Source organism: Cervus canadensis, chromosome 17 (assembly GCF_019320065.1).
Source record: "Cervus canadensis isolate Bull #8, Minnesota chromosome 17, ASM1932006v1, whole genome shotgun sequence".
Taxonomy (NCBI): domain Eukaryota; kingdom Metazoa; phylum Chordata; class Mammalia; order Artiodactyla; family Cervidae; genus Cervus; species Cervus canadensis.
The window spans coordinates 11,458,320-11,485,845 of record NC_057402.1 but is presented as its reverse complement, the minus strand read 5'-3'; the positions used below and the strand labels follow the sequence as shown (position 1 = coordinate 11,485,845).

General features: G+C 40.1%; 1 protein-coding gene across 5 annotated transcripts in view; it reads left to right on the top strand.

Moving 5' to 3' along the window:
* Nucleotides 1-27,526, top strand: part of UNC79 (unc-79 homolog, NALCN channel complex subunit) — a 267,685-nt gene that overhangs the window by 186,008 nt on the left and 54,151 nt on the right. For 3 of the 5 annotated variants that reach the window (XM_043434509.1, XM_043434506.1, XM_043434505.1), the window contains 6 exons: nucleotides 8,259-8,366; nucleotides 11,975-12,091; nucleotides 14,712-14,795; nucleotides 19,147-19,249; nucleotides 21,366-21,506; nucleotides 26,079-26,117. In XM_043434509.1, coding sequence (XP_043290444.1) covers nucleotides 8,259-8,366; nucleotides 11,975-12,091; nucleotides 14,712-14,795; nucleotides 19,147-19,249; nucleotides 21,366-21,506; nucleotides 26,079-26,117 — 592 coding nt within the window. The remainder of the gene's footprint in view (nucleotides 1-8,258; nucleotides 8,367-11,974; nucleotides 12,092-14,711; nucleotides 14,796-19,146; nucleotides 19,250-21,365; nucleotides 21,507-26,078; nucleotides 26,118-27,526) is intronic. The other 2 variants (XM_043434507.1, XM_043434510.1) reach the window with 1 other exon arrangement.

Below are 27,526 nucleotides of genomic sequence, written 5' to 3'. Positions count from 1 at the left end.
GAGTTGGACACAACTGAGTGATTAAACACATAAGGTCTATGTATGGGTATATAAGAAACCATTTAAGGTCTATAGGGTGGGTATATAAGAAACTATATGAGGTCTCCTGGGTGGGTATATATGATATATAGGTTGTATATAGGTTGCCTTATGTATGTTTTCATGTATCTGTGTGTTTGCCTTCTTTATTCATCCTTAGGTCAGATTGTTCCCCAGGCTGCCAAGAAGGAGATTGGTATTAAATTAATATATTTGTTACCAGAATAAGAAGGGAAGTATCTGACAATTATGATGACATACATTTAAAGTTTTCATAGTATAGATTATACTATCATAATAATTTTATATCTGTATAGTGTCCCACAGATCACCCCTTCCTTGCTGGGGGTTGGAAGGAGGCTCACATGCTCAGAGTAAGACTCAGGCTCCCTCAGACCTTCTTGCCTCTCTCAGTGGTAGTCAAGGGAGACCAGACCTACAGCCTTGCTGTTGCAAATCACCTTGAGGCTATCAGGTCTCATGGCATTGTGTACTTTCCCTCTGTTCATGTCAGTCCCTGCAAGAAGCCCCAGATCTCCCTTTTTCTCTCTCACTCCCGTTTCCATGAGGCCTTGCGCATGTCCTGTCCAGCACCTTTCTTCTATCTTATCCCAACTCCTGAAACTTTTCCTCCATCAGAAATGCATCGTGCTTCATGAGCAAAATCCATTATATGCTCTCTCTGTTGTTTTCCTTTACCTTCCTAGTCAAATGAAAGTCCAGCTCTTCCCTGAAGATACTATGCCTTAGGCTAGGGCCAAGGTGTGGACACCTTCCTTGCTCATCATTTCCCCTTTCAGACTATTTCCACGGTGTCTCTAAAAACACTCAGCTCTGAATCTCACATTATTTACCCCCAACTTTCTCACTGATTGACAATTTTAACATTGGGCTCATTTTTACTCTTTCCTAAACTATTCCTGTCTCAATTCTCATTGATTTCAATATTAGTACAGAGAGTACAGAGTCTTAGTACAGTGTCTTCTGACACCCTGGCTTCTCAGCTCCTTGAATTCATCTTCTCCAGAGACTGTTTTTCATCTTCCACCGTTGCTCACTCATTCCCATGATCATATCACAGAACTTGTTATTATCAGTAGCTGCAGACTGTCCATGATGTCAGTCCAATGTCTCCCATTCTCTGATTACCATTTCCTTTCTCTCTGGATAGCACTGTATTGATCCTGTTGCCTTTCACTATCCCTCCCCTACTTCATGTCTTTTCTTCTCGAGTCGATTATTATAATCCCTCCCTGCCTCCATCATCCCTGACCTTTGCTTTTTTCAGACTTGCTTGGCTAAACACAACCCTTGTCAAATCTGTCTTTCCATCTACCAGCACCTGTATCTATCAGATGAGTGTGACTGGAGGAAAACATGTAATAGTATTGACTGATCTCATTTTAAATTCATGACTACAAACATCAACTAGGTCCTTTAAGCTACTTGGCAATCACATCGTATATCCCTCATCCATTTACGTTTCCATCCTCCTGACATAGCTGCTTTTCCTTTCAAGCTTTCATGTCTCTTCCTATTTGACCTAATCAGGAGGGGTTTCCACATCCTTCTCCCCCATTATCTGCCTCCCTTCTGTCGTCTACACTCGTACACCTGGGCTGCCCAGCTACAGGTGAACTGTGCTTTGGTCTGAAGTCAGCCTTTCTGCATGTGGATTCAGTTCCGTCTCTCTTACTTACTCAAGAATGTAGACCCGGAAATTCTCCCCTCTTGCTCTTCCCTTAGTTTTTTCTAAGATACGTTTGACTTGAGATGCAAACGTCATCTCATTTATGTCTCTTAAGAAAAATTCCTGATCCCAATTCTCCCAATCGTTATTTCATTTTGCTTTCTCCCTTTTAGCAAAACTTTCCCCCCTTTTTTACTGATGTAAAATTGATACACAATATTATATTCATTTCAGGTGTACAACATAGCAATTTGACATTTACATAGTGCGTTACAGTGATCACCATGATAAGTTTAGTTACCATCTGTCACCATTTACAGTAAAACAATGTTGTTGACTATATTCCCTATTCTGTATATTATCCTGTGACTCGTTTTATCACTTAAGCCTGTGCCTCTTAATCCTCTTTACTTATTTTGTGCATATCTCCATCCCCCTCCTTTCTGGCGACCACCAGTTTGTTCCCTGTATCGGTGAACCTGCTTCTGTTTTATTTGTTCATTTGTTTTGTTTTTAAGAATCCACATATAGGTGAAATCATATAATATTTGTTTTTCTCTGTCTGATTTACTTCACTTAGCATAATACTCTCTGAGTCAGTGTGAGTGAAAGTTGCTCAGTCGTGTCCAACTCTTTGCAACCCCATGGACTGTAGCCCTCCAGGCTTCTCTGTCCATGGAATTCTTCAGGCAAGAATACTGCAGTGGGTTGCCGTTTGTTTCTCCAGGGGATCTTCCCCACCCAGGGATTGAACCCCAGTGTCCTGCATTGCAGGCAGATTCTTTACCATCTGAGCTCCCAGGGAAGTCCCTTAATACCCTCTAGGTCTTAGCAATACTTTTAAAGGAGATATCTATAATATCACTATCTCCAGTTTCATTCCTATGAAGCTTCCAGAGTTCACTCAAATGTCACTTGTCAAGGTCACCTGTGGCTTCCACTGTTAAATCCAATGGTCACTTCTTAGGTATTATCTTCTGACTCAGTAGTTCACAAAGTTTCTCACTTTCATTTCACTTGGCTTCTAGGATACACATTCTCTTGGTTTTCTGCATATTCAATGGTCATTCCTTCTCAATCTGTTTTTTCAATTCCTCCTTATCACCCTAATGAGGGAATTGCCTAGGGTCTTTGTCCTTGGTCCTTTTCTCAGTTCTGCCTACACTGGTATTGGTGATCTCATCTAGTGGTGGCAATCTCATCTAGTCTTATGGTTTTCCATATTTTCTGTATGCTGAGGCAACTCCATTAGGTACCTGCTCCTGGAATAATGCTGCATAACAAATATTCATACAAATACCAGCAACATTTAACAATATGCATTTCTTCAATTCAAGGGCTATTGATTATCTGTGGATCAGCTAACCTAAGCTGGACTGGGTGGCCAGCCTCCTCCTGGTACCCTTGAAGGCTGGAAATATTTTTTTTATGGTAATGGAAGAGGCTTGAGAGCAAGCCCAATTGCATAAGAGCTCTCTAAACCTTTGGTTGTATTATCCCTGCACGCATTCCATGAGTCAAAGCAAATCACCTGGATGGACCAAAGTCAAGAAGAGAAATATATTCTGCCTCTTCAATGGGAGGAACTTCTAAGTTACAGGGCAGAGGTCATTGACTCAGAGAGGAGTGAAGAATTGGGGCCGTATCTGCCAAGTATTGCATGAGACATACTCATACTCAAAAAATGATCTGTTGTTTATCTAAAATTAAAATTTAACTGGGTGTCCTCTCTTATCTGGCCACTTTAATCTACCTTGTAAAATCTACCCAGAATCTGGCCCTTTCTCACTGTCTCCGGTGCTTCCACTTTGGTCTGAACTATTAACATTTCTTATCAGGATCAACTGCTATAGCTTCCTAGTTGGGCTCCTGCCTTCTTCCCTTTTGCCTTCGTATCTTCTCAGCATAGCAACCACAGTGATCTTAAAAACATGAAATCTCATGTTTTTTACTCTGTTTTTACCGAATAAAAAGTAAATTTTTAACCTTTACTCTGCTTAAATTCCTCCATTGACTCTCATTTCGATCATATTAAAAATTCAAGTCCTTTATATGGCTGGAATCGTGTGTGTCTTAATTCTCATTAGTTCTCTGACTTCATTTTTCAATTAATTAGTTCTCTGACTTCATTTTTGCATGATTCTCTCCATATTTCTTCTATTCAGCCCCAGCGGCTCCTGCCATTTATTGAACATTCCTTTTATTTTCCTATCTTGAGGCTTTCACACTGGCTGATCCCTCAGCCTGAAACTGTCTTCCCTAGATACCCGAAAATGCCTGACTCTTTCTCTCATTTTGCTTAATTCTCTGACCAAACATCAGGTTCCCAATGAGGCCCTTCCATCCCTACCTGGCATCTTAGAATCACTTTCTCTTCTGCAAAGACTTACTCTCCTAACATATAATAATTTATTTACTTTTATATATGTTAATTATTGTCTGTTTTCCCCACTAAAATGAAAGTTCCAAAGGCAAGGAATTTTCTATGGTTTGTTCTTTGTTTATATCCCAAGTGCCTAGTAGAGAGCTGGCAAATATTTGATGAATGAATGAATCAATAATATGATATTTTATTCACATCAGTATGAAAAATTGAATAGAAAAATTTTCAGCTAAGTGTATAGCTCTATTCAAATATTTGTTGTCAAATTATATATAGATGGAAGGCTTCATAAAGGCCTTAAGAGGACTGATTTTCTGTCAGTCCCATAATGATTTAAGACTGAGCAAAAATTTCCTGGCTCAAAGAATCTTCATACACTAATGATTATTAATAACTGTCTTACAGTAATGATGCTTCTTTGAAACTAAAGATACCAATGATTTTAATAAGCATATCCAAACTCTAAAAGTCTCAATAATATATCAAAGAATTCTTGCTTTTAAGCTTTCTCATTCTGCATCACTGGTAAGGTTATTATGCCGTGTGTGTGTGTGTGCTCAATTGTGTCCACCTCTTTGCGACCCCATGGACTGTAGCCTGCCAGGCTCCTCTGTGCATGGAATTTTTCAGGCGAGAATACTGGAGGGGGTTGCCATTTCCTTCTCCAGGGGATCTTCCTGATTCAGGGATCGAACCTGTATCTCTTGCATCTTCTGCATCATCAGGCATATTCTTAACCCCTGTGCCACCTGGGAAGCTACTGTTACTATTATTATTTATGGCATTCTAGCAGCAAATATAGAGACAAATAAGAGTAAGAGACGTAATTGTGCTTGTTTTTAACTAGTGGTTTGTGGAGAATACCTAGGAGAAAAACAATAACCTAATCTTTAATATCTTAATGACTAAGGAATTTAAAATGAATAGTAATTTTATACTTTATATAGGAGAGTTTGGGAAACATTGTAACAATTATACTTTTTTGTTATCAAGAAATTTCTTATCTGACAATCATATCTATTCAGAAAGACCTCTGAGAATGAAAAATAGATGTTTCCAAATCAATTTAAAAGCTTTTCTCCTCAGCCCCAACCTAGGATGTATTTTACTTTCATTTCCGACAGTTTAATAATCACCCAATCGAACAGCGTCTTGATGCTTACATTGTATGTGTGTGTGAATGTATGGTGACTTGCTCTGGGGCAAGAACAAACAATTGGTAATATATTGCAGAGGAGGAGACAGTTGTCATGAAGCTTATGAATTTGAGGTCTTTTAGGGTGGACATGTTGTAATCATGGAAACCCTAGTGGTAATTCCAGACTGCCCATTGAGTTCAATATATAGAGAGTATTGCTTAAGATGGCAAGGAGGCTTATAAAGAATTTTAGCGGTTTGCTGTCATAAACTATTGAACTTTTAAAAAACTTTAAAGAGTCATCTTCACCTAGAATAATGTGGGACAGCTTGTTTCTCATTATGCACAGATGAAAAAGACAGTATTATTTTGCAGAAAATATTTCAGCTTAGATACTTTTGTCAATAGCAGAAACAAATGATGCAGTCTGTTTCTTGCTCAACTAATAAAATAGAATATAATAAAATTTTATTTTATTTTCTAACAAAATAGAAAAATCTGAGTTACTAGTAAGTAATTATTCTGACTTAGATACAGTCCCTGCTTTTAAATTAGTTATGGTTTAGCAGAGGTTCAGTTCGGTTCAGTCAGTTCAGTCGCTCAGTCGTGTCCAACTCTTTGTGATCCCATGAATTGCAGCACACCAGGCCTCCCTGTCCATCACCAACTCCCGGAGTTTACTCAAACTCATGTCCATCGAGTCGGTGATGCCATCCAGCCATCTCATCCTCTGTCGTCCCCTTCTCATCCTGCCCCCAATCCCTCCCAGGATCAAGGTCTTTTCCAGTGAGTCAAATCTTCATATGAGGTGGCCAAAGTATTGGAGTTTCAGCTTTAGCATCAGTCCTTCCAATGAACACCCAGGACTTATCTCCTTTAGGATGGACTGCTTGGATCTCCTTGCAGTCTAAGGGACTCTCAAGAGTCTTCTCCAACACCACAGTTCAAAAGCATCAGTTTTTCGGCGCTCAGCTTTCTTCACAGTCCAACTCTCACATCCATACATGACCACTGGGCCTTGACTAGACGGACCTTTGTTGACAAAGTAATGGCTCTGCTTTTTAATGTGCTATCTAGGTTGGTCATCACTTTCCTTCCAAGGAGTAAGTGTCTTTTAATTTCACGGTTGCAATCACCATCTGCAGTGATTTTGGAGCCCCAAAAAATAAAGTCTGACACTATTTCCACTGTTTCCCCATCTATTTCCCATGAATTGATGGGACCAGATGCCATGATTTTAGTTTTCTGAATGTTGAACTTTAAGCCAACTTTTTCACTCTCCTCTTTCATTTTCATCAAGAGGCTTTTAGGCTTTTTAGTTCCTCTTCACTTTCTGCCATAAGGGTGGTGTCATCTGCATATCTGAGGTTATTGATATTTCTCCTGGCAATCTTGATTCCAGTTTGTGCTTCTTCCAGCCCAGCATTTCTCATGATGTACTCTGCATATAAGTGAAATAAGCAGGGTGACAATACACAGCCTTGACATACTCCTTTTCCTATTTGGAACCAGTCTGTTGTTCCATGTCCAGTTCTAACTGTTGCTTCCTGACCTGCATACTGGTTTCTCAAGGGGCAGGTCAGGTGGTCTGGTATTCCCATCTCTTTCAGAACTTTCCACAGTTTATTGTGGTCCACACAGTCAAGGCTTTGGCATAGTCAATAAAGCAGAAATAGATGTTTTTCTGGAACTCTCTTGCTTTTTCGATGATCCAGCGGATGTTGGCAATTTGATCTCTGGTTCCTCTGCCTTTTCTAAAACCAGCTTGAACATCTGGATGTTCTCGGTTCACGTATTGCTAAAGCCTGGCTTGGAGAACTTTAAGCATTACTTTACCAGCGTGTGAGATGAGTGCAATTGTGTGATAGTTTGAGCATTCTTTGGGAATGCCTTTCTTTAGGATTGGAAAGAAAACTGACCTTTTCCAGTCCTGTGGCCACTGTTGAGTTTTCCGAATTTGCTGACATATTGAGTGCAGCACTTTAACAGCATCATCTTTCAAGATTTGAAATAGCTCAACTGGAATTCCATCACCTCCACTAGCTTTGTTCATAGTGATGCTTTCTAAGGCCCATTTGACTTCACATTCCAGGATATCTGACTCTAGGTGAGTGATCACACCACTGTGATTATCTGGGTCATGAAGATCTTTTTTGTACAATTCTTCTGTGTATTCTTGCCACCTCTTCTTAATATCTTCTGCTTCTGTTAGGTCCATACCATTTCTGTCCTTTATTGACCCATCTTTGCATGCTTCCCCAATGGCTCAGTGGGTAAAGAATCTGCCTGCAATGCAGGAAACACAGGAGACATGGGTTCAATCCCTGGGTCGGGAAGATCCCTTGGAGAAGGAAACCCACTCTGGTATGGTGGCCTGGAAAATCCTATGGACAGAGGAGCCTGACAGGCTACAGTCCATGGAATTGCAAAGAGTTGGACACGACTGAGCAGCTAGCAGATGTTATGGACAGGTAAATAGACACTTGCATTTTAGTGTGTTAATTTTGGTAAAGGTTAGGACAGGGTACTCTGGGATTACATACACATGATCCAGTTTTTTGTTTGAATGTGGGTGTGGGGATCCTGCTTGCCCTTTTGGAGGAGGAATTATCTGTACAAATTGAGATGTAAGTGATAGACAAAGGTGAAGTGGTAACATGAAACAGGTGGATTACCTGTAAGTGTCTTTGGGATTTGTATGAAAAGGTATCCAGTTCTTGAAAGGTGTGGGAATATGTGATGTGAGCGTGCCAAGCCCTAGCTTTGTAACTGTGCTGTTGTTAATCTCTGAGAGGCATACAGACACATGCAGAGTGTAATGTGGAAGCACCTCTCCGTGGAACTTTGAAGTCAGTGTGTATGAGGTTCCAGTAAAGTCATTAGCAGGGCCAGAAAGTGTGTAATGATTTCAATGGGAGTATTGGGCAAGAGGGGAGAATATATGGGAAAGTTTCCCAAACTTGCTTTTAGTCAGTGTCCTGAATCCTAAATAATATTTTTGTTGGTAGATCCTGCTACTAAAGGACTTTCAACTTTGGAAATGCCGCGAGAATCCTCGTCTGCCCCTACACTGGACGCGGGTGTGCCAGAGACGAGCAGCCATTCCTCAATATCAAGTAAGGTTTCCTTTGATGATCATTTCACTTGTCCATCGACTGTAGAACATTATCTGCTGCCTTGTTTTCAATTTCACAGTCTTGGTATTGTTTTTTTCTTTGACGTTTGTGTTAGCTTCCTAGGTAATGCTATGTTGTGTGTTCTCAGAGACTATGAGATAGAGGTCCACTTTTGTCAGCATGTCAAGTGTTTGATAAATCAGTATGGTTAATGATAGGCCAAGAATCCTAATTTGTTATGGAATAATCACTGCATTTCATAATTCAGTAAAATAAGTATTATATATGACTGGATTAAACACAAGACGTGGAACTGGTTTTGGGACAAGTGAAAAACACCGTCTGTGACAGAATTTTTACATGAAGCACCTTTGTTTAATTTGAATCACCTCCATCATTGACAAAAATTTTCTCTAAGTTGTCATCAAATAAATGTATCAGATATATCATGATTCCAAAGTTATTTCTGAATGTAGCCCTCTAGGATCAGAAAATTAAATTGGCATGAAACTTTACTGGATCTATAGGAGGCAACTATTTTGAAACTGTCCTGTGTTGTTGGGTCCTAGATTTTCCCCATGAGGAGCTTGCATTCTACTGAGGTTTGAAAATAAGGGTGTCCATCTGGCTCAGTGGAGTCAATTAAGAGATTTTAGTATGGGAAATTCTCAGAGATAGAAAGATACAAACAGACCTGTAATTTCCACAGACCCTCGTCACATGTGCTGATATATTTTGTGTTCCATGTGGATGCTGCCTCAAGGCTAGTGAATTTTCGTTTGACCATCTTTTGAAGTAAAGATGATCTTGAAAACCAGATAAAGATCTTAACTTAAATGTTGGACTGGTAGTATGGAACAACATCACCTCATCATTCATTTATTCATGCTTTCATTCATTCAGCAACTATTTATTAAGAGTTTGCTGAGTGCCAGGCATGATGCTTGGCACTGATGATCAAAGGTGAATAAATAAGATATAACCTGTTCTTCAAGCATTTACAGACATAAATAGCAATAATAGCTACCAATTACCATGTTCCAGGCACTGTGCTAAATGGTTTATACACATTGTTAGTCTATTAAGTCCTCTCTTTGGTACTGTATGACAGATAGTATTGACCCAGTTTTATAGACTAGGAAACAGAGGTTCAGAGAGGCTAAGTGACTTGTCTAAATTTGCACAGCTATTAAGTGATAGAGATAGGAATTGATGCTAGGTCTGTTTGATTTTTCAAGTTCATGGTATTTTTTAGTATGGAACACAGCTTAGAGCTTCCCCGGTGGCTTAGTCGGTAAAGAATCCGTCTGCAGTGCAGGAGACCTGGTTTTCCCTGTGTTGGGAAGATCCCCTGGAGAAGGAAATGGCAACTCACTCCAGTATTCTTGCCTGGGAAATCCCATGGACAGAGGAGCCTGGTGGGCTACAGTCCATGGGGTCGTAAAGAGTTGGACACAACTTAGCAACTAAACTTAGCGACTAGCCGCTGCCTTAGAATAACTTAAATTCAGTTATAATGGAGATTATAAAAATTCTAAGAAAATGTTTCAAGTAACATTCATTTTCCCTTTTGATAGCAAAGACGAATGGCTCATTCTGAACCTAATTGTTCTTATTTATCACACACAAAAAAATCTGTTTTAAAGCATGATAAAATACCCATTTTTAAGTCCACATACTAAAATCATGAAAATGTATCTTCTCTTCCTAATTTGCAAGAGTCATCTAAAAAGAGGTAGTGAATTACATAGTTAGAATTCCAAGTTGAGTACGATTGAGTCAGGATGACTAACTCAGTTTGACTTCAGTGCTAGCTAAATGTATCACAAAATAAATGTGTCAGATAAATCATGACCCAAAATCATGATTGAATCCAGCCGTTTGGGATTTAGCATAATGCATCATTAGATTTCCGCCTTTCTCCTCTTCTCCATTAAAAGCATGTATTGGATACACACCAGTTTTTGATGGTGTGTTCTTAGAGGACAATGCCAGGTGCTTTATACACTGTGCTAAACATGAAGAGTTTTTACTCTCAGGGAATTCTTCTGTCTTTAAAATCAACTGATAATTGGAGAAATTGTTCTATCACTAGAGGTTTTTAATCTTTCTTTGATTTTGTCTGATAGATGCTAATTTTTAAATTTGGTAGATCTTCTCAAAGATTTCCACTTTTGAATTTTACATGAAATTTGTTAAATTTTCTGAAAGATTGCTGCCTTTGAATTTTACCCAAAGCTGCACTTTCAAGTGAATCATGAAGCTGTAAAATTTACCAGTCAACCCCAAGAATCAGATTTTTCATATTACTTTGCATAGTCATTTCCATGAATTCAGTTAACATGGAGTCCAAGACGCAAGAATTCCCATCACACCCCTCTCTTTTGCTGTTTGTCAGCTGATTATTTTGTAGCTAAACATGCCATAGCCACCATGAATGAAGCAGCATGTTAATTACGTTAAAAATAATGTCATAATTGAGTTCACATCACTCCAAGTTGCTGTCTTGGTACCATGACTATGAAACCTGTATATAACATGTAAGGCTTTCTAAGGGCCATACAGACTTATTGGTTTCTACCATCCTCTTCTAGACCGTATAAATTTTAGAGCTTCAGTTTCTGAATTTGTCCTTATAAGAAAGTAAATAACCCCAAATTCTCAAATATCTAGTTGTTTGGGATCATGCAGAAAAGGCCTGTCAGATATGCCCTTCCTTTCTCACTGGGTTGGTGACAGGTATTAGTGGGACCACTTGAAGAGGAAAAGAAGGGTAGGAGACAAATTGCTTTCTCACTCAGCAGTCTATTGGCAGAAGGGCTTTTCACTGTTTTTCTGGTTTGAAAATGCTTAATGTACTTGACATATCAATCATGGGATATCTGTCAATGCCTAATTGCAAGATAAAAATGTTACCACTATTTCATTTAAAACAAAGACGTGTACTACAGTATGCTTGTGGAATGTTATTTGATTCACATTTTTCAGACAGTAAGCAGAGGCTTATATAGAGATTGAAAACAGCATTGATTTTGGAGTCAACACGTTTTGATTTTATGACCACTTCATTAACTCGTTGGTTCCAAGTAACAATTTCATTTGCTTCAATTTCCCTCTAAAAATTGGGTTTGATGTGTGTCATCCTACTCCAAAATATACATACACACACACACACACACACACACTCACACAGGACCTCAGGGGGATATCAGGAGACTGAAACCATGTATGCACAAGCTCCATTAAAGAAAGTTAAGCTATAAATTATTTACAGAAGTAGTAGTATCTATCTTGAGCCTTTTGAGGAACAAGAAAGAGTGTATAAATGAAGAAGTAAATGAAAAGATTATACTGTTGTAACTGGGGTAAATATTTACAGGCTACAGATGAGTGCTCATAGCCACTCTTTCTTCCTTTATTGAGTAAAGAAAGGCACCAAGAATAGCATAGTGCCTTAGTTTTTCATCTGAACAGAAGCATACAACTTACTAAATGATTATAAATAGCGGATGAAGGTTCAATTAAGATTCTGTATGGCTGTGTAGAGCCTTTGTGTGCTGTGCATATTTATTCCCCTTAGTAATCATTTCCTAATTTCCTCCATATAGCTCAGTATAGGCAGATGAAAAGGGGATCCCTGGGAGCTCTGACAATGAGCCAGTTAATGAAGCGACAGCTGGAACATCAGTCTAGCGCCCCCCATAACATCAGCAACTGGGACACTGGTGGGTCAAGCTTTTCTTCTTGTTTTACCTCTCAGATTAGGGAATGCCACTTTCTCTGTGTCCCCTCTGCTTCCTTGGGAGGGAATAGACATTATCTTGTATTCTGTGGTTCAAACATTTTTTTTTTTAAAACCTAAGGTAATTGATAAGTCTATTTAAACTTTCTGAGTGTTCGAGAGCCACAGGTTCTTCCATCTAAGCTGGTCCAACTCTTTTATTTTTTTTCCTCTAAGACTCAGATTCCAGATAATTTTAGGCCATTTCCTTGGGGGTTAAATGATGTAAATGCATAAAGGAGGGTATGGAACTATGATTTCATGTTGCAAATTAGAAAACAAAACACCAGATGATCAATATTCTCTGTTTTATAAGTGATGATGTATCAAAAATCAGGGACTAATGATAGTGATGATGACAGTCATAACCAATGTCAGCTTGGTGACGTCATGATCTGCGGGCAGGCCTGGGAATATGAGCTCTGTGTTTTAGTTAGCAGGGTCACCAGGTTGCAGCTACACACCCTCATGCTCATACGATGGAACTGCCTCTAACCTCAATTTTAAAGTGAGAATTGACTGCCATGACATGTCTATTTTAAACATGATCACCCTGCATTTTCTAAACCTTGTTACCACGTTCTGCACATGTACTCCTTCCTCGAGCCGGTAGTACTGCCGCAATTTTGCTCTTTTGAGTGCGTGCCTTTCCCTTTTTTCTTATTTTAATTAAATGGGTCATTTGATTACAAGATTATATTTGTGAAAGCTTATCACAAGATGCACACTCTATGAAAATATCAGGATTTACTAGTGTGATATGCTCTGGGGGCCAACACTTGGATAGGACTATTTTCAAATCTTGGTTAGTACTGTCTGGCTACAGTTAGGTGAAATTATTTTAATAGCCTTCCTTATGACCAGGAATTGCAGTATCCACAAGACCAAAATATTAAGATCTGTTAATTTCTCATAGCCATAATATCTACATAGATTTCATCTTATTTTCCCTCACTATTCTTTAAAAAAAAAAAGAAAAAAGAGAGAGAACTAATCTAGATAACTAACTCTTACACACCATACCCAATCCTATACTTAACAGATAATTTCAACTCTCCTGGTCTTTCTAAGGTTCTTAACATTTGAAAGGTATAGTGTTTTATCTTCCTTTTAGTGATGAGTGGTAGTGAATAATGAAATGACCAAAAGCCAGTGGGTTAAGGGTGACAAGGAGAAAGACACTGAATAACCAGCTTTGGGAGTTCACTGGGTTTGGGTGAAGCTTTTTTGTTCACACCAGAGGGGACCTTGTTTCTCTCTTCACTGAGCTGATGCTATGTCAGGAACTGACAATGGAAATGTTTGTTCGGTTCATTCTCTGATAACTAAACACCTATCTTTTGATAGGTGCACCTGAGGCCCTGGAGATTTTTTTTTTTATTATGCTACTACTGTTTTCTGTAACAAGCTCAGCCTAAGCTAACCATTGTAGATTCTGACTACAATTACAACCTGGAGTGGTCGACTCTGTAAAGTTATAAAAAGGCAAATAGATATAAAATTCGCTTCCAAATTTTAATCTAGAAAAAAATCTACATGATGCCAAATAACCCATTTAACTGAATTTTTCACTTTTCAACCAAACTGCAGCCTTGTTCATATCATTCTGATTTCTCATTTAATACTTGCCATTGACATGCTGTCTGAGTTTCTTTCCTCTGAGTTTTCCTGGGCTTGTTTTCCATCCTCCAAGTTGATTCGCTAGTCACCAAGTCCTCCTGGAGCTTCATCTCAATATTCTCGCTTTTATTAGTATCATGAAAAGTTCCCCCCAAATCCAAGGCCAGAGGAGAGTTGATGAGTGTGGAGCTTCATGTTAGGTGGCATGTCACTGTATACCACATACAGTGTCATGTTGATTCAGTGACCTGCTAGTCTCCAAAAGAACACATCTGGTCCTGCAGACACACTGAGGAAGGCAGCCTAAAGCCTGGTCATGATCAACTTACAGCGGCATGCACCTGCTCATTCACAGAGTACTTGCCACTTCTCCACCCTTGCACATCTGATGGCTTGCTTCTTTGCCTCATCTTTCACCTGAAACAAATGCTCCTGGAGTGCTGCTCCTCCATCTGCCCCTGTCCCCTTATTCCTGTTCCTCAGCCCTCAGTCAGACGCCTCTCATTTCCTTGCTACCAGTTCCACATGTTTTCTGGATGATCTATCTGGACATTGCTGCAAATGATCACCTATGTTTTTATTGATTTGCATAAAACATTTTTTTCATGGCTGTGACATTGGCCTTTCATTTTTTTCTTTCATTTCATATCAAGAGATATGGGACTTGAGCTTTTTGGGAGTGGAGATTAGAGAATCTAGACTTTGGGGGGATGGTTTCAGATGCTCTCCTGCTTTCAGCTGCATTTCATGCACTTGAATGGCAGGTTTATAGGGAAAGCCCAGGCAACCCCTATGCTAAAGTCTAGAATGTTTCCTATAAATGTTAATAAGCAACACTATCAATCACCAAAGATGGCCCCAAGAGATTATTGGTTAAATTCTTTGTATTGTGAATTGTGTGCAGTTGACCACATTGAAGACTGAAATGTTCTATTTATCCACAGAACAGATACAGCCCGGGAAACGCCAGTGTAATGTGCCAGTGTGCCTAAATCCTGACCTGGAGGGACAGCCGTTGAGAATGAGAGGTGAGCTGTGTCACAAATCTGACTATAAGAGTGAAAGGAACTGTGTATGTCAATCATCTAGTCACCCAGCAGGGGCTGAAATCTCTTATTCAGAGGACTTAACCTTTGCTCAAATTCTTCCACGACTTAGAAGTGAGTGTATGACATATGACATCCCATCTTTGAACATGACTGACAAAAATCTCTTCTTGACAGTGAAGTTTTAAACCTTGGGGCCACACAAAGCAAGTCTAGATTTTCTCATTTAACTTTTTAGACATTTAAAGAAAGCCACCAGTTGCTTATTTCCTCAGTCTTTTCTGGACCACACAGCCCTGGGTCCTTTGGTGTTCCTCCTAATACCTATCAGTTTTCCACAGTATCCCGTATCTACTTCTCTGAGCATGTTCATCTTATCTGTGTTCCTTCTAGATTATTGAGATCATAGATGGACAGCTTCTTTTCAGCTATCTGAAACTGAGCAAAATGAACACTTGACTTTGTGCTGATTAGAGGAGCAAGCTGAGAATAAGTCTATGCTAAGATAATCAGAATATTTAAAACAATTTTTTTGGCCATGCTGCGAGGCATGTGGGATCTTAGTTCCCTGACCAGGGATCGAACCTGTACTCCCTGTATTGGAAGCATGGCATCTTAACCACTAGATTGCCAGAGATGTCTAGAATATGTATTTTTAAAATTCATCTTATGTCTAGTTAATTGTTACTTTTGTTCTTTTTTCTTTAAATTTAGAAGGCAGGTTAACCTATCATTGGTGAAAACCAGAAAGCAAAAAAGAATTATGACCACATATTTTAACTAGTCCCGTAAATCAAGCAGGCCTATTGTTTTGGACCATATCACTTCTGATTCTCCTTAGGAATGAATGAGGAGACACTTAACTCCGGCTTTGGCTAAGATTTATTTGGCAATGAGTAGCAGTCATATCCCCTGTATCCAACAAGATGAGACTTCTCATTCATGGGCCTAGGGAAACCTTTTTAAAAATTTTTTTAATTGGTGGAAAATTGCTTTACCATGTCGTGTTGGTTTCTGCCATACAACAACATGAATCACTCATAAATATGTGTGTGTGTGTGTGTGTGTGTGTGTATATATCCCCTTCTTCTTGAGTCTCCCTTCCCTCCCCTCATCCCACCTCTCCAGGTCATCACAGAGCACCAGGCTAGGCTCCCTGTGTTATATAGCAAGTTTCTACTAGCTATCTATTTACACGTGATAGTGTGTATATGTCAATGACACTTTCTCAGTTCATCCCACCCTCACCTTCCCCTTCTGGGTCCACAAGTCTATTCTCTCCCAGGTTCACCAGTACCATTTTTCTAGATCTGATATATATGCATTAGTATTTGATACTTGTTTTTCTCTTTCTGACTTACTTCACTCTGTATAAGAGGCTCTAGGTTCATCCTTCTCACTATGACTGACTCAAATTTGTTCTTTTTTATGGCTGAGTAATATCCCATAATATATATGTGTCACATCTTCTTTATCCCTTCATCTGTCAGTGGACATCTAGGCTGCTTCCATGTCCTGGTTATTGTAAATGTTGCTGCAATGAACATTGGGGTACATGTGTCTTTTAGAATTGTGATTTTCTTAGGGTATATGCCCAGTAGTGGGATTCCTGGGTCATATGGTAGATTTATTCCTGTTTTTTTTTTTTTTTTAAGGAATCTCCGTACTGTTTTCTGTAATGGGAGAAAATAATTGCAAATGAAGCAACTGACAAAGGATTAATCTCTAATATATACAAACAGCTCATACAGCTCAATATCAGAAATAATCCGATAAAAAAATAGGCAGAAGACCCACACAGACATTTCTCCAAACATGACATCCAGCTGGCCAATAGACACATAAAAAATGCTCCATGTCACTATTTATTAAAAAAATGCAAATCAAAACTACAATGAAGTATTGCCTTACACCAGTCAGAATGGTAATTGAAAAAATCTACGAACAATAAATGCTGGAGAGGATGTGGAGAAAAGGGAAAGCTTTTATGAGCAGAAGCCAGGGATGTCGAACAAACTCTGGTGCTTGGCCATGATCTAGGGACTCAGTCAGTAGAAGCAAAAGTGGAATGAGGTAATGAGAACAGAGACAGAAAGTCTGTTTCTTGGTGAACTGAAAAACCCACTGGTAACTAGGGGACTGAGGTGTGCATGTACACGTTGAGACATACCAACACCTTTATACTTTCTCCAAGACTCCCAAAGGGACTTTTGTCAAAATGTCCAACTTTGAAGCTAGGCTTTGGAGGAGGTCTCCTCTCTCTCTCTCTTTTTTTTTTTTGAGGTCTTTTTTAAATGTTTTCTTCATTATGGTAAAAGTCACATAATATAAAACATACTATTTTAACCATATTTAACTGCATAGTTCAGTGGCACTGCTTACATTCACATTGTTGTGCAGCCCTCACTATCATCCATCTCCTAAAATGAGACTCTTTCCCCATTAAACACTAACTCTCCATGCCTCTACCCCCAACCCTGCCCCCTGGCATCTACTAATATACTTTCTGACTCTATGAACTTGACTATTCTAGGTATCTCGTATAAGTAGAACCAAATGGTACTTGTCTGCCCCTAGTGTATATTGGAATGCATTTTTAATACATGACCTACAAGCATATAGTAGGAGGTTTCCTTTTCATTCAAGTTTCTAAGAACCTTCTATGTCTGTTCCCTAATTCCATGTAGAGTACACTTTGGACATTCCGTAGATGAACAGTAGTGATAGTATCAGAAGTGTTGCTAACAACTGGGGATAATGGAACTCCATTTAATAATGCAGAGTTTGTTGTGACTTGTTTATAACAAAAGGAAGCTGAGCTCAATGGCTTCCTTTTTGCATTGCCCACCTGCAAATATTACTCTTTGCTGCCTTACCATAAGCAGTATTTAGAAATCCACTGATTCAGCTAATGTTGCCCTATAGGGGTCAATATCTCATAAACTATCTGCTTTTATAAATGACTGTCATAAATATTGCATTGTACATTCTGTGTTGTCATGTGGAAAAATAAATTCACGATGCTACTGTCAAAAATATCTATTCCTCGGCATTTATATTGGGTAATGATTGGTTTGAAACCTCCTAAATGACTTTGCTTCCCTCTGTTTTTTTGAGTTGCATTGTGATTTCTGTGTAAGTAATAGTCATTGGCAAGAATCTTCTAAAACCCTTGACTCAGAGTTGCTGGTTTTTGTTTTTTTTTAAATCAATTTCTTACATTTCTAGTAAGACTGCATATATATCATCATGTATCTTGTGGGCTGAGTTTTCCCACTTTTAGCATAGGCATTTTGGCACCTGGTATATATGGAGTGTCAGTGTTCAAGAAATGTGAAGTACTGGATTTGAACCTTCTGTGTTTTGGTTTCTTGAAGCATTCAGGCATTTGGTTTCTTCAAGCATTTCTTGAAGCATTGGTTTCTTCATTCTATTTACCTAATTGTTTTAATAATCAATCACATCTTCTTTTATCTTGGCCCAGTTCTTGCCTTTTCGATTATTAATCAATTTATACGTTTGCTTGTAATAACTATGTTGCTTTCACTCAAAACATCATCCTTGTGAAAAAATTGAAGACCTTTGTTAATGATACAATTGGGTACACTTAGCAAAGTCTGTTAGATCAGAGATAGCTGATAAATACAGTAGCAAAATTCAGATTCCATTTTGGATCTTCAGAAGTGACATATTTTCAGATAATTTCCTTTGCCATTGGGATCCGAAGGTCTCCTTATGAACAGATTTTGTAGCCTTTGATCAGATGAGGGAGTCTGTATGAAGCATCTTGACTCTTCAAAGGCTTTGATATTATTTTTTTTCTCCCTCAGGTTGAATAACCTTGACCACTTGGTGAAGTTTCCAAAAGTTTTTATGTTGATTCCTTTAGATAACAATTCTCTGAATCATTTGTTGTTGTTGTTCAGTTGTCCAGTTGTGTCCGACCCTTTATGACCCCATGGACTGCAGCACACCAGGCTCCTCTGTCCATGGATTCTCCAGGAAAGAACACTGGAGTGGATTGCCATTTCCTCCTCCAGGGATCTTCCTGCCCCAGGGATCAAACCCACATCTCTTATGTCTCCTGCATTGGCAGGCGGGTTCTTTACCACTAGCACCACCTGGGAAGCCCTTAAAATGATATAAGCCGAAACAAATCACAGTCTTTCTTGAATGTGTTTCACTCTTGATGGTTTTTCACAATGAAATTGGGCTGTGCCTGTCACATCCTGTGAAGGGGGTCTTGGCAGGATTTCTAAGAGGAGAATAGGGCTTTTCCAGGCTCTGAGCAACAGGCATTTATTCACCAGTTGTCTCTTTACTATTTATCCAGGGGCCACGAAATCCAGCCTGCTGTCAGCACCCAGCATCGTGAGTATGTTTGTGCCTGCACCTGAAGAATTCACAGACGAGCAGCCGACGGTGATGACAGACAAGTAAACTCACAGTTATTTTCTTCACTGTTTACAGAATTACAGGGTTGGCTCTCCATGGGTGTGAGAAAATATCAGAGGAGCATGCTATGCTTTTAAGTCATAATTTGTTCTTCAAATGGTTGTAGCCGTGAGTGTTGTTATTTTAGAAATGCAGTATTGTATGAGCAGTTTTTGTTTATGCCAAGGCATTTTTCTTTTTTTTTCATTTGGGTTTATGCAAATGATGTCCACTTACTGATCATTCCTAGCAACAACTTCACATCAATAAAATCCCCCAACCAGAGATTCTAAATTGTTAGGATGGGACTGAGTTTGAGGCTTGATTCTTTTTCCCATCCTGCTGGCAAGATCCGTTCTCTGAATCTCAGATTGGCTATGTTGCCTCTTGTTTGTCTGCCTTCAGTATCCCCAGATTTCTTGCAAAATCCAAATGCTTTTAGCTGATTATAAAAAGCCCTCCAGGTTGTGAAAGTATGGACTTAACCACTCCTCTCCAGGACCTCTTTGTCTCCTCCACAAATTCATAGGTGCCCTTCTCTCCGCCTGGTGAACTCCTGCTCTTGCATCAGAATCCAGCTTAAGGCCAAGTTTCTCTGATTTCACAAGGCAGAAGGCATCATGCCATTCTCCAAGTTTCCATAGTATTTGATACATCTCTCTAGTCTACCACTTGGCACACTATTTTAATTGTGTAGTTGTTTATACACACATGTTTTGTAACAGATTGTGAGTTCCTTAGGACTCACAAGGACCTCCTTAGGGCTTGGACTCCTTCCTCTGTATTTTGTAGTCTGAGATCCCTGTACCTTGCCTGGCACGTAAATGCTCTTCAGTAAGTATGATAAAGAATAAGACTTGTAGGATTTCAAGCTTGGAGAGATCTCTCTTGGGCTGAGGAGGCTTCCTGGTAAAGGTGAGCCAAGTGACAGATTGAGTAAGTTTGTGATAAAAAGGGAGGAAGGTGAGGCTGGAGTGGGTGGCGTGAGGATCCTTGCAGCTGGCCACAGCCGGCCGTCGTTACTGTGGAAGGGAAGGGCCTATCTTGAACAGCTGCCTTAGAATGTCCACATGGGGAGCATCTACTTGCTTGTGAAGGGCTCTTCTTAGCTCCTTCTTTGGTATAATTTCCTCATTTTTGTGTCCTCCTCCAAGTCTCAATCTTTCCTAATTGTCTTCCCAGTTACCTTTGTCAGGGGAACTCGATTCATTGGGTTCCATAACAGCTTATGGAAAAACCCGAACAAACTTTTGGGCCAGTCTGATATCTATTTTTTAGTTACAAAAGTGAACTTTGTATTTTAAAAAAGTCAATTTGTAAGGAATGATATATATATACACACACACAGGCACACACATATTTTAGAAAGTTTTCGGATAGAAAGTCACGGTAGCAATTGTAGTTCTGCTCCCTTTGCTTTTCCTAGTAGACTTCCCTTCACTTTATAAAGCTTCCCAGCTACAGCTGAAAAAAAGAGCTCTGCTTTCATTGAGATGAAACTGAACCTACCTTAGGTACCGTGAAGAGCAACAAGTTGGAAGTTCCTTAAGAGCAAGGGCCATTGTGTTTTTATAGACTATACTCAGTAGGTGGTAAGTTCATAAAACTGATCTGAGTGAGGTTTTCTATAGGGTTCTACTACTGACTTTTCTTTTTCTCACAAATAGGACATTTTTAGATCTGAAAGTTTAGGAAGGCTTCCCTTTGTGTCTAGACATTTTTCACTTCTAATTTCAACCAATGGAAAAAAAATCTGTTTATTGATTATCTCTGGCAATAATTTCACATACATAAAATCCCTCAACCAGAAACCTCAAATTATTAGTCCATTTGGTGCTTCTTGTAAAAGGGATCAATAATGCTTGTATAGACCAGATTGCTATGAGTTGAAAGACCATTTTCAGTGATCAGTGGAAGCTTCCTGGTCTCTTCTGTGTGTGCTATTTCTGTGTCTAAGGTGAGACTAGTGTTCGAGTGTCTTATTTATTATTAAAAAGGGACCACTGACCTCCTTTTGGGGATTTTTCCAACTCTCACCAAAAAAAAAAAGGTATATGCACTTATATCTTGAAACCATTGTCAGCTCTCGTAGAAAGCATTCCTCCGTTTTCTTTGCAGATGCCATGACTGTGGGGCCATTCTTGAAGAGTACGATGAGGAAACCCTGGGGCTGGCCATTGTGGTCCTCTCCACGTTCATCCACTTAAGCCCAGACTTGGCAGCCCCCTTGTTGCTGGACATCATGCAGTCTGTGGGAAGGTGAATGTTAGCTTCTGTTTTGACTGGTAGGAAGGAGCCTTACTCAGTCTATTTCCTGGAATAAAAACCGTCAGTTCAAGGTGAAACAGTTTGTAAGCTTACAGATGCTTAATATCTGTGGGATCAACTCAGACTTAATTTCACAAACCGAATGGACCAAATTTTTGGTTGAGTTCTACAGCCATGTAGGGTCACAAGTCACCATGTCAGAGTTAGAGGAAATGGCACTGAGAAAGCCCTGCTGGTTCCTTGTTCCCTGTTACTCTGTGAGCCAGTGTGCGTTACAGCACTCAGAACTGTGCGTTCTTCACACTAAACACTGCAACTTTTAGATGTTATTATCTCTCTTTGTTTTAAGATGGGTTCTCTAGGCACTTTGTAGTCTGGGGGTGGCTCACTTCATTACGCAGCGTGGGGCACTGTCATATGAAGGGATACATGAAACTATAGCAGTTTTATACTTCTGACTCAGAAAAAGGAAGGAGGCACACATTTGGGGAATAGAGCCTTCAGCCTGACTGATTAAAACTTAGCTGCTCAGAGAATTTTCATGTTAAGAAAATTCCATTTAGTACATAGGACATTAGAAGAAAAGTGCTGTATTTCATGATATAAGTAGAGTTCAAATTCAGTAACAAATTGTAGTTCTAGCATAGACAACGTACAGGAGAGGACTGCATTAGATTCCACATGAATGGTACTGGGGCTTCCTCGGTAGTTCAGCAGTAAAAACATCTGCCTGCAAGGCAGGAGATGTGGCAGGAGTCATGGGTTCAATCCCTGGGTTGGAAGATCCCCTGGAAAAGGAAATGGTAACCCACTCCAGTGTTCTTGCCTGGAAAATCCCATGGACAGGGAAGCCTTTTGGGCTATAGTCCATGGGGTCGAAAAGAGTCAGCCATGAATTAGTGACTAAACAACAACAACAACAAAGGAATCTTGTGTCCAGTCTGTGCTGGCAGAGAGCTCGGTCTTTAGGCTGCAGGCATTACACCGAGCTCTTGCCTGTAAGTGCTTGGTGGCTTAGCTGTTGAAGAGGACTGTGATGTGTGGAGAAAGTGAGTAGCCATAAAAGATGGAACATCATTAAGAGCTGTGGTGGGTGTGTGTGCTGAGTGCTGTGGGAGTTCAGGATGGAAATGATTTCTTAGGGAAGAGGCTCTGTGAAGGAGGTTGGAGAAAAACTGAGTTCTACAGATTCCTGGTATTTTTTTTTAAATAAAAACTTTAAAAAATGTATTTATTTATTGGCTATTCTGGGTCTTTGTTGCTGCATGCGGGCTTTCTCTAGTTGCAGTGTGAGGGTTTCTCATTGTTTTGGCTTCTCTGGTTGCAGAGCACAGACTCTAGGGCAGAGGCTCAGTAGTTGTGGTACATGGGTGGAGTTGCCCCACAGCAGGTGGTTATATTCCTGGACCAGCAATTGAACCCATGTCTCCTGCATTGCAAGACAGACTCTCAACTACTGGACCACAAGGGAAGCCTCAAATTCCTGGTACTTGATGGAGGAAAGAGAATAGATATCAATGGAGCTAAAATTTAATCTTTTCAATGAAAAAAATCAAAGATGATTTCACGTTAAAGGCAAACAGGGCAGCATTAAAATCCCTTTCGATGTGTATATTTTGTGCTGTGCTTAGTCACTCAGTTGTGTCCAACTCTTTGCAACCCCATGGACTATAACCCACCAGGCTCCTCTGCCATCGGGATTCTCTAGGCAAGAATAGTGGAGTGGGTTGCGATGCCCTCCTCCAGGGGACCTTCCCAGCCCAGGAACTGAACCAGGAGCTACCAGGGAAGCCCAAGAATACTGGAGTGGGTAGCCTGTCCCTTCTCCAGGGGATCTTTCCAATCCAGGAATCGAACCAGGGTCTCCTGCATTGCAGCGGATTCTTTACTAGCTAAGCTACCAGGGAATACCTTAGGAGTATATAATCAGAGATGGTGTAACTATTCCACCTCTAATATTTAGAAATAGCCAATGTGTAAAGTAAGTGATGAACACAGAGAGATAAGAAAAGATGAATTATTTCATTTAAGCCCTTGATTTTAACTTAATCATAATAAACAAGGAATAAATGTTATACCAGCTATGAGCAAGGCTTGTGAAATTGGAAGTTTTTATTAATGCAAGGTCATAATTCCAATTATTAATACTTTTCAGTTTTAGAACAGACAGAATTATTGCTCTGGTCTTCTACTATCTCCTTGAAATAGCTGATCTGTTCTAATAGATACATAGAAGGGTTTTTATTTTGTTTTTGTTTGTTTTAACATAAGAGAATGAACCATGTTCAAGCATCGCCAACTGTTAGGATGGAAACACACGAACTTTGAAGAAAAGAAAACAGTGCAGATATATTTTTAGATACTTATGTGTACAAATGGTGGTCCAGTGGTTAATCATCCACTTCACTGCAAGGGGCATGTCTTCCATCCCTGTTTGGGGAACTAAGATCCCACATGCTTCAAGGCACAGCCAAAAACACTCCCCCGCCAAAACAAAAAAATTAAATCTCTACCTTCTTTGGACAGACAAGCAAGAGACAGGGAGAGCATTAAAGCAAGCTGCCATGATTCTTAGCAGCTAGAACTACCGATAAAGCAAATTGAGTAGTCACCTGGTTTAGGGTTTCCTAGCATGCCTCAATTCCGAATGAGGTAATGTGGATTTATGAACACTTAATTTATATATTCTAGTCCCACAGGAACTATTTCCAGCATGTTTTAAGAGTGTGTATGTTCAGCACATCCCTTTTATCACACAAGACTTTCTATATGATTTCATTTTTTTGCTCTCTACTTCAGTTCAATCCAGTCACTCAGTCGTGTCCGACTCTTTGCGACCCCATGAATTGCAGCTCGCCAGGCCTCCCTGTCCATCACCAACTCCCGGAGTTTACTCAAACTCGTGTCTGTTGAGTTGGTGATGCCATCCAACCATCTCATCCTCTGTCGTCCCCTTCTCCTCCTGCCCCCAGTCCCTCCCAGGATTAGGGTCTTTTCCAATGAGTCAACTCTTCGCTTGATGTGGCCAAAGTATTGGAGTTTCAGCTCTCTACTTAGATCCCTCTTAATCTACTCACCCCTTTTTCTAGATGCAGCCTTCAAGATCACATTGACTGCACCCTTCTTTACTATTTATTTCATTTGCCAGTGCTTACCTCTTCACTGTAATGTCATTAGTATGAAAGAGCCAACTGGGAATCGTGTCTGGTATTACTGGTGCTGGACCCTCTGTTCCTTTCCAAATGTAGTCTGGATTTGATCCACTGTTGTGGTCTTAAATAAATAAAATTTTAGCATTCTCTGTGTTTGTTTCTCCAATATCTTACTGATCAAGATATGTTTTTACTAAACCCATCAATTTAGTACACTCTTTTTCTTTCTATACATCTAGAGTATTTCCATTTATATAGAACCATATAATTGGGACTTTCCAGGTGGTGCTAGTGGTAAAGAACCCATCTGCCAATACAGGAGACATAAAAGACTCAGGTTTGATCCCTGGGTGGGGAAGATCCTCTGGTGGAGGGCATGGCCACCCACTCCAGTATTCTTGCCTGGAGAATCCCATGGACAGAGGCAGGCTACAGTCTGTAGGGTCATGAAGAGTCAGACATGGCTGAAGCAACTTAGCATGCACATATTGACTACTTAACCTAAAAAATTTCTCTTCCCAATATGTCATTTCAACTTAACAATTAGCTGACAAATGCCTTTATTACACATTTTACTATCTTCTAGAGGTTTTTACAGCTTGTGGCTTATTTGTGGTTAGGTTTCAGAAGTTGTATACAAAGAAATGAATTTTTAAAATTAATTTTTATTGGAGAATAGTTGCTTTACAATGTTGAGTTCGTTTCTGCTGTACAGCAAAGTGAATCAGTTATACAAAGAAATGAATTTTGAGTCGAGTTAAAATGGGGATAGGGCTTCCGTCATAGCTCATTTGGTAAAGAAAGCCTGCAATGCAGGAGACCTCAGTTCAATTCATGGGTCGGGAAGATCCACTGCAGAAAGTATAGGCTACCCGTTCCAGTATTCTTGTGCTTTCCTTGTGGCTCAGCGGGTGAAGAATTTGCCTGCAATGCGGGAGACCTGGGTTCAATACCTGGATTGGGAAGATCCCCTGGGGAAGGGAAAGGCTACCCACTCCAGTATTCTGGCCTGGAGAATTCCATGGACTGTATAATCCTTGGGGTCACAAAGAGTGGGACACGACTGAGCGACTTTCACTTTCAGTATAGGGATGGACTAGGTCAAATGCTGTCCTGACATCTGTTAGATTTGGTTGCAAAGGCCATGCTTGTAGATTGGCTGGGTGATAGTCAACTAACTCAACTGTATGCCACAGAAATATCTAATTTGATGCAGAAAGCAGAGTTCAGAAACTGGATTAAGTTGAACCTGGAGACTGACCCCTGAGTGGGTCTTCTGTCCCTGCTCAAGGGAATTGTCAGTGGTTTTACATGTCCTCCATCTAAATGGGAGCTGCAGTGGGGCATACAGTTCTCTTGTATTTCATCATGAAAGCTTGACACTCAAGTGACTGTTTACTTTATTTCCTAGATTGGCCTCCAGCATGACTTTTTCTAATCAAGCAGAAAGGTAAGCTCCTTAAGTGAGTCAAAACTCACTTTCTTTTTGTCCTTTGTGCATGTTCATCCATTTCTAAAGCACAAGTGTGTTTACCATGAGATTAATATTGTTATGTTCAGTTGCAACTCCAGAGACCACACATTTATTTTGTGTTCACACCTGCATTTATTCACTCATTTTAATCAAGAAATACTTTTAAGTCCACTCCATATCAGGCAGCATGCTGGATACTTAGGTTTCCACTGGGAGCAAAACTGACATGATTCCTGCCTTTGAGGGGCTTAAAGTCTATCTGGGAGGCAAACATGAATTAAATATTTGCGTGAGTTTATGATAGTAAACTGCTAAATGCTATGAACAGAAGGAATATTAAGACTTGTATGTGCCTGTGTGCATGCGTGCTAAGTTGCTTCAGTCATGTCCGGCTCTTGCAACCCTATATCCATAAGGTAGCCCACCAGGCTCCTGTGTCCATGGGATTCTCCAGGCAAGAATACTGGAGTGAGTTGCCATGCCCTCCTCCAGGGGATCTTCCCACCCAGGGATCAAACCTGCTTCCTTTATATCACATCTCCTGAATTGGCAGGCAGGTTCTTTAACACTAACATGAAGTGAAAGTGAAAGTTGCTCAGTCATGTCCAGCTCTTTGCGACTCCATGGACTATACAGAGTCTGGCCTGGATAATGGAGTCAGTAGCCTATCCCTTCTCCAGCAGATCTTCTTGACCCAGGGATTGAACTGGGGTCTCAGGCACTGCAGGTGGATTCTTTACCAGCTGAGCTACCAGGGGAGCCCGAATTCTTTACCACTAGTGCCACCTATTCAGCAACTCTTTATGGAGTGACTGCTAGCAACTGAGGATGCCCTAGTGAACAAAAGAGCAAATCCTGGCTCTCAAGAAACTTAGAGTCTAGTTGAGGAGGCAGACAATGAGCTAATTAACAAAAAAGGAAACCTGATAATTTAATAACATTTAGTACTAAATTCTATGAAAAATAATCAAGAAAGCCCAGGAGATAGAGAGGGGTGGAGGTGGTATTTTAGATATAGTAGCTTTTCTGAGCAAATGATATTTAAACAAAACATGAGACAGTAGGAGAGTGCTCCACACAGCAGTTTATAGAAAGAATGTTCCTGGTGGAGGAAGCAGCAATGCATACACCCACATAACCCAAGGGCTTCCCAGGTAGCTCAGTGGTAAAGAATCTGCCTGCCAATGCAGGCCATTCAGGGGACGCATTTTTGATCCCTGGGTTGGGAAGATCCCCTGGAGTAGGAAATGGTAACCCCACTCCAGTATTCTTGCCTGGAGAATCCCATGGACAGAGGAACCTGGCAAGCTACAGTCCATGGGGTCGCAAAGAGCTGGACACGACTTAGCGACTAAACAACAGCAAAATTTCCAGGTTCTTGGTCT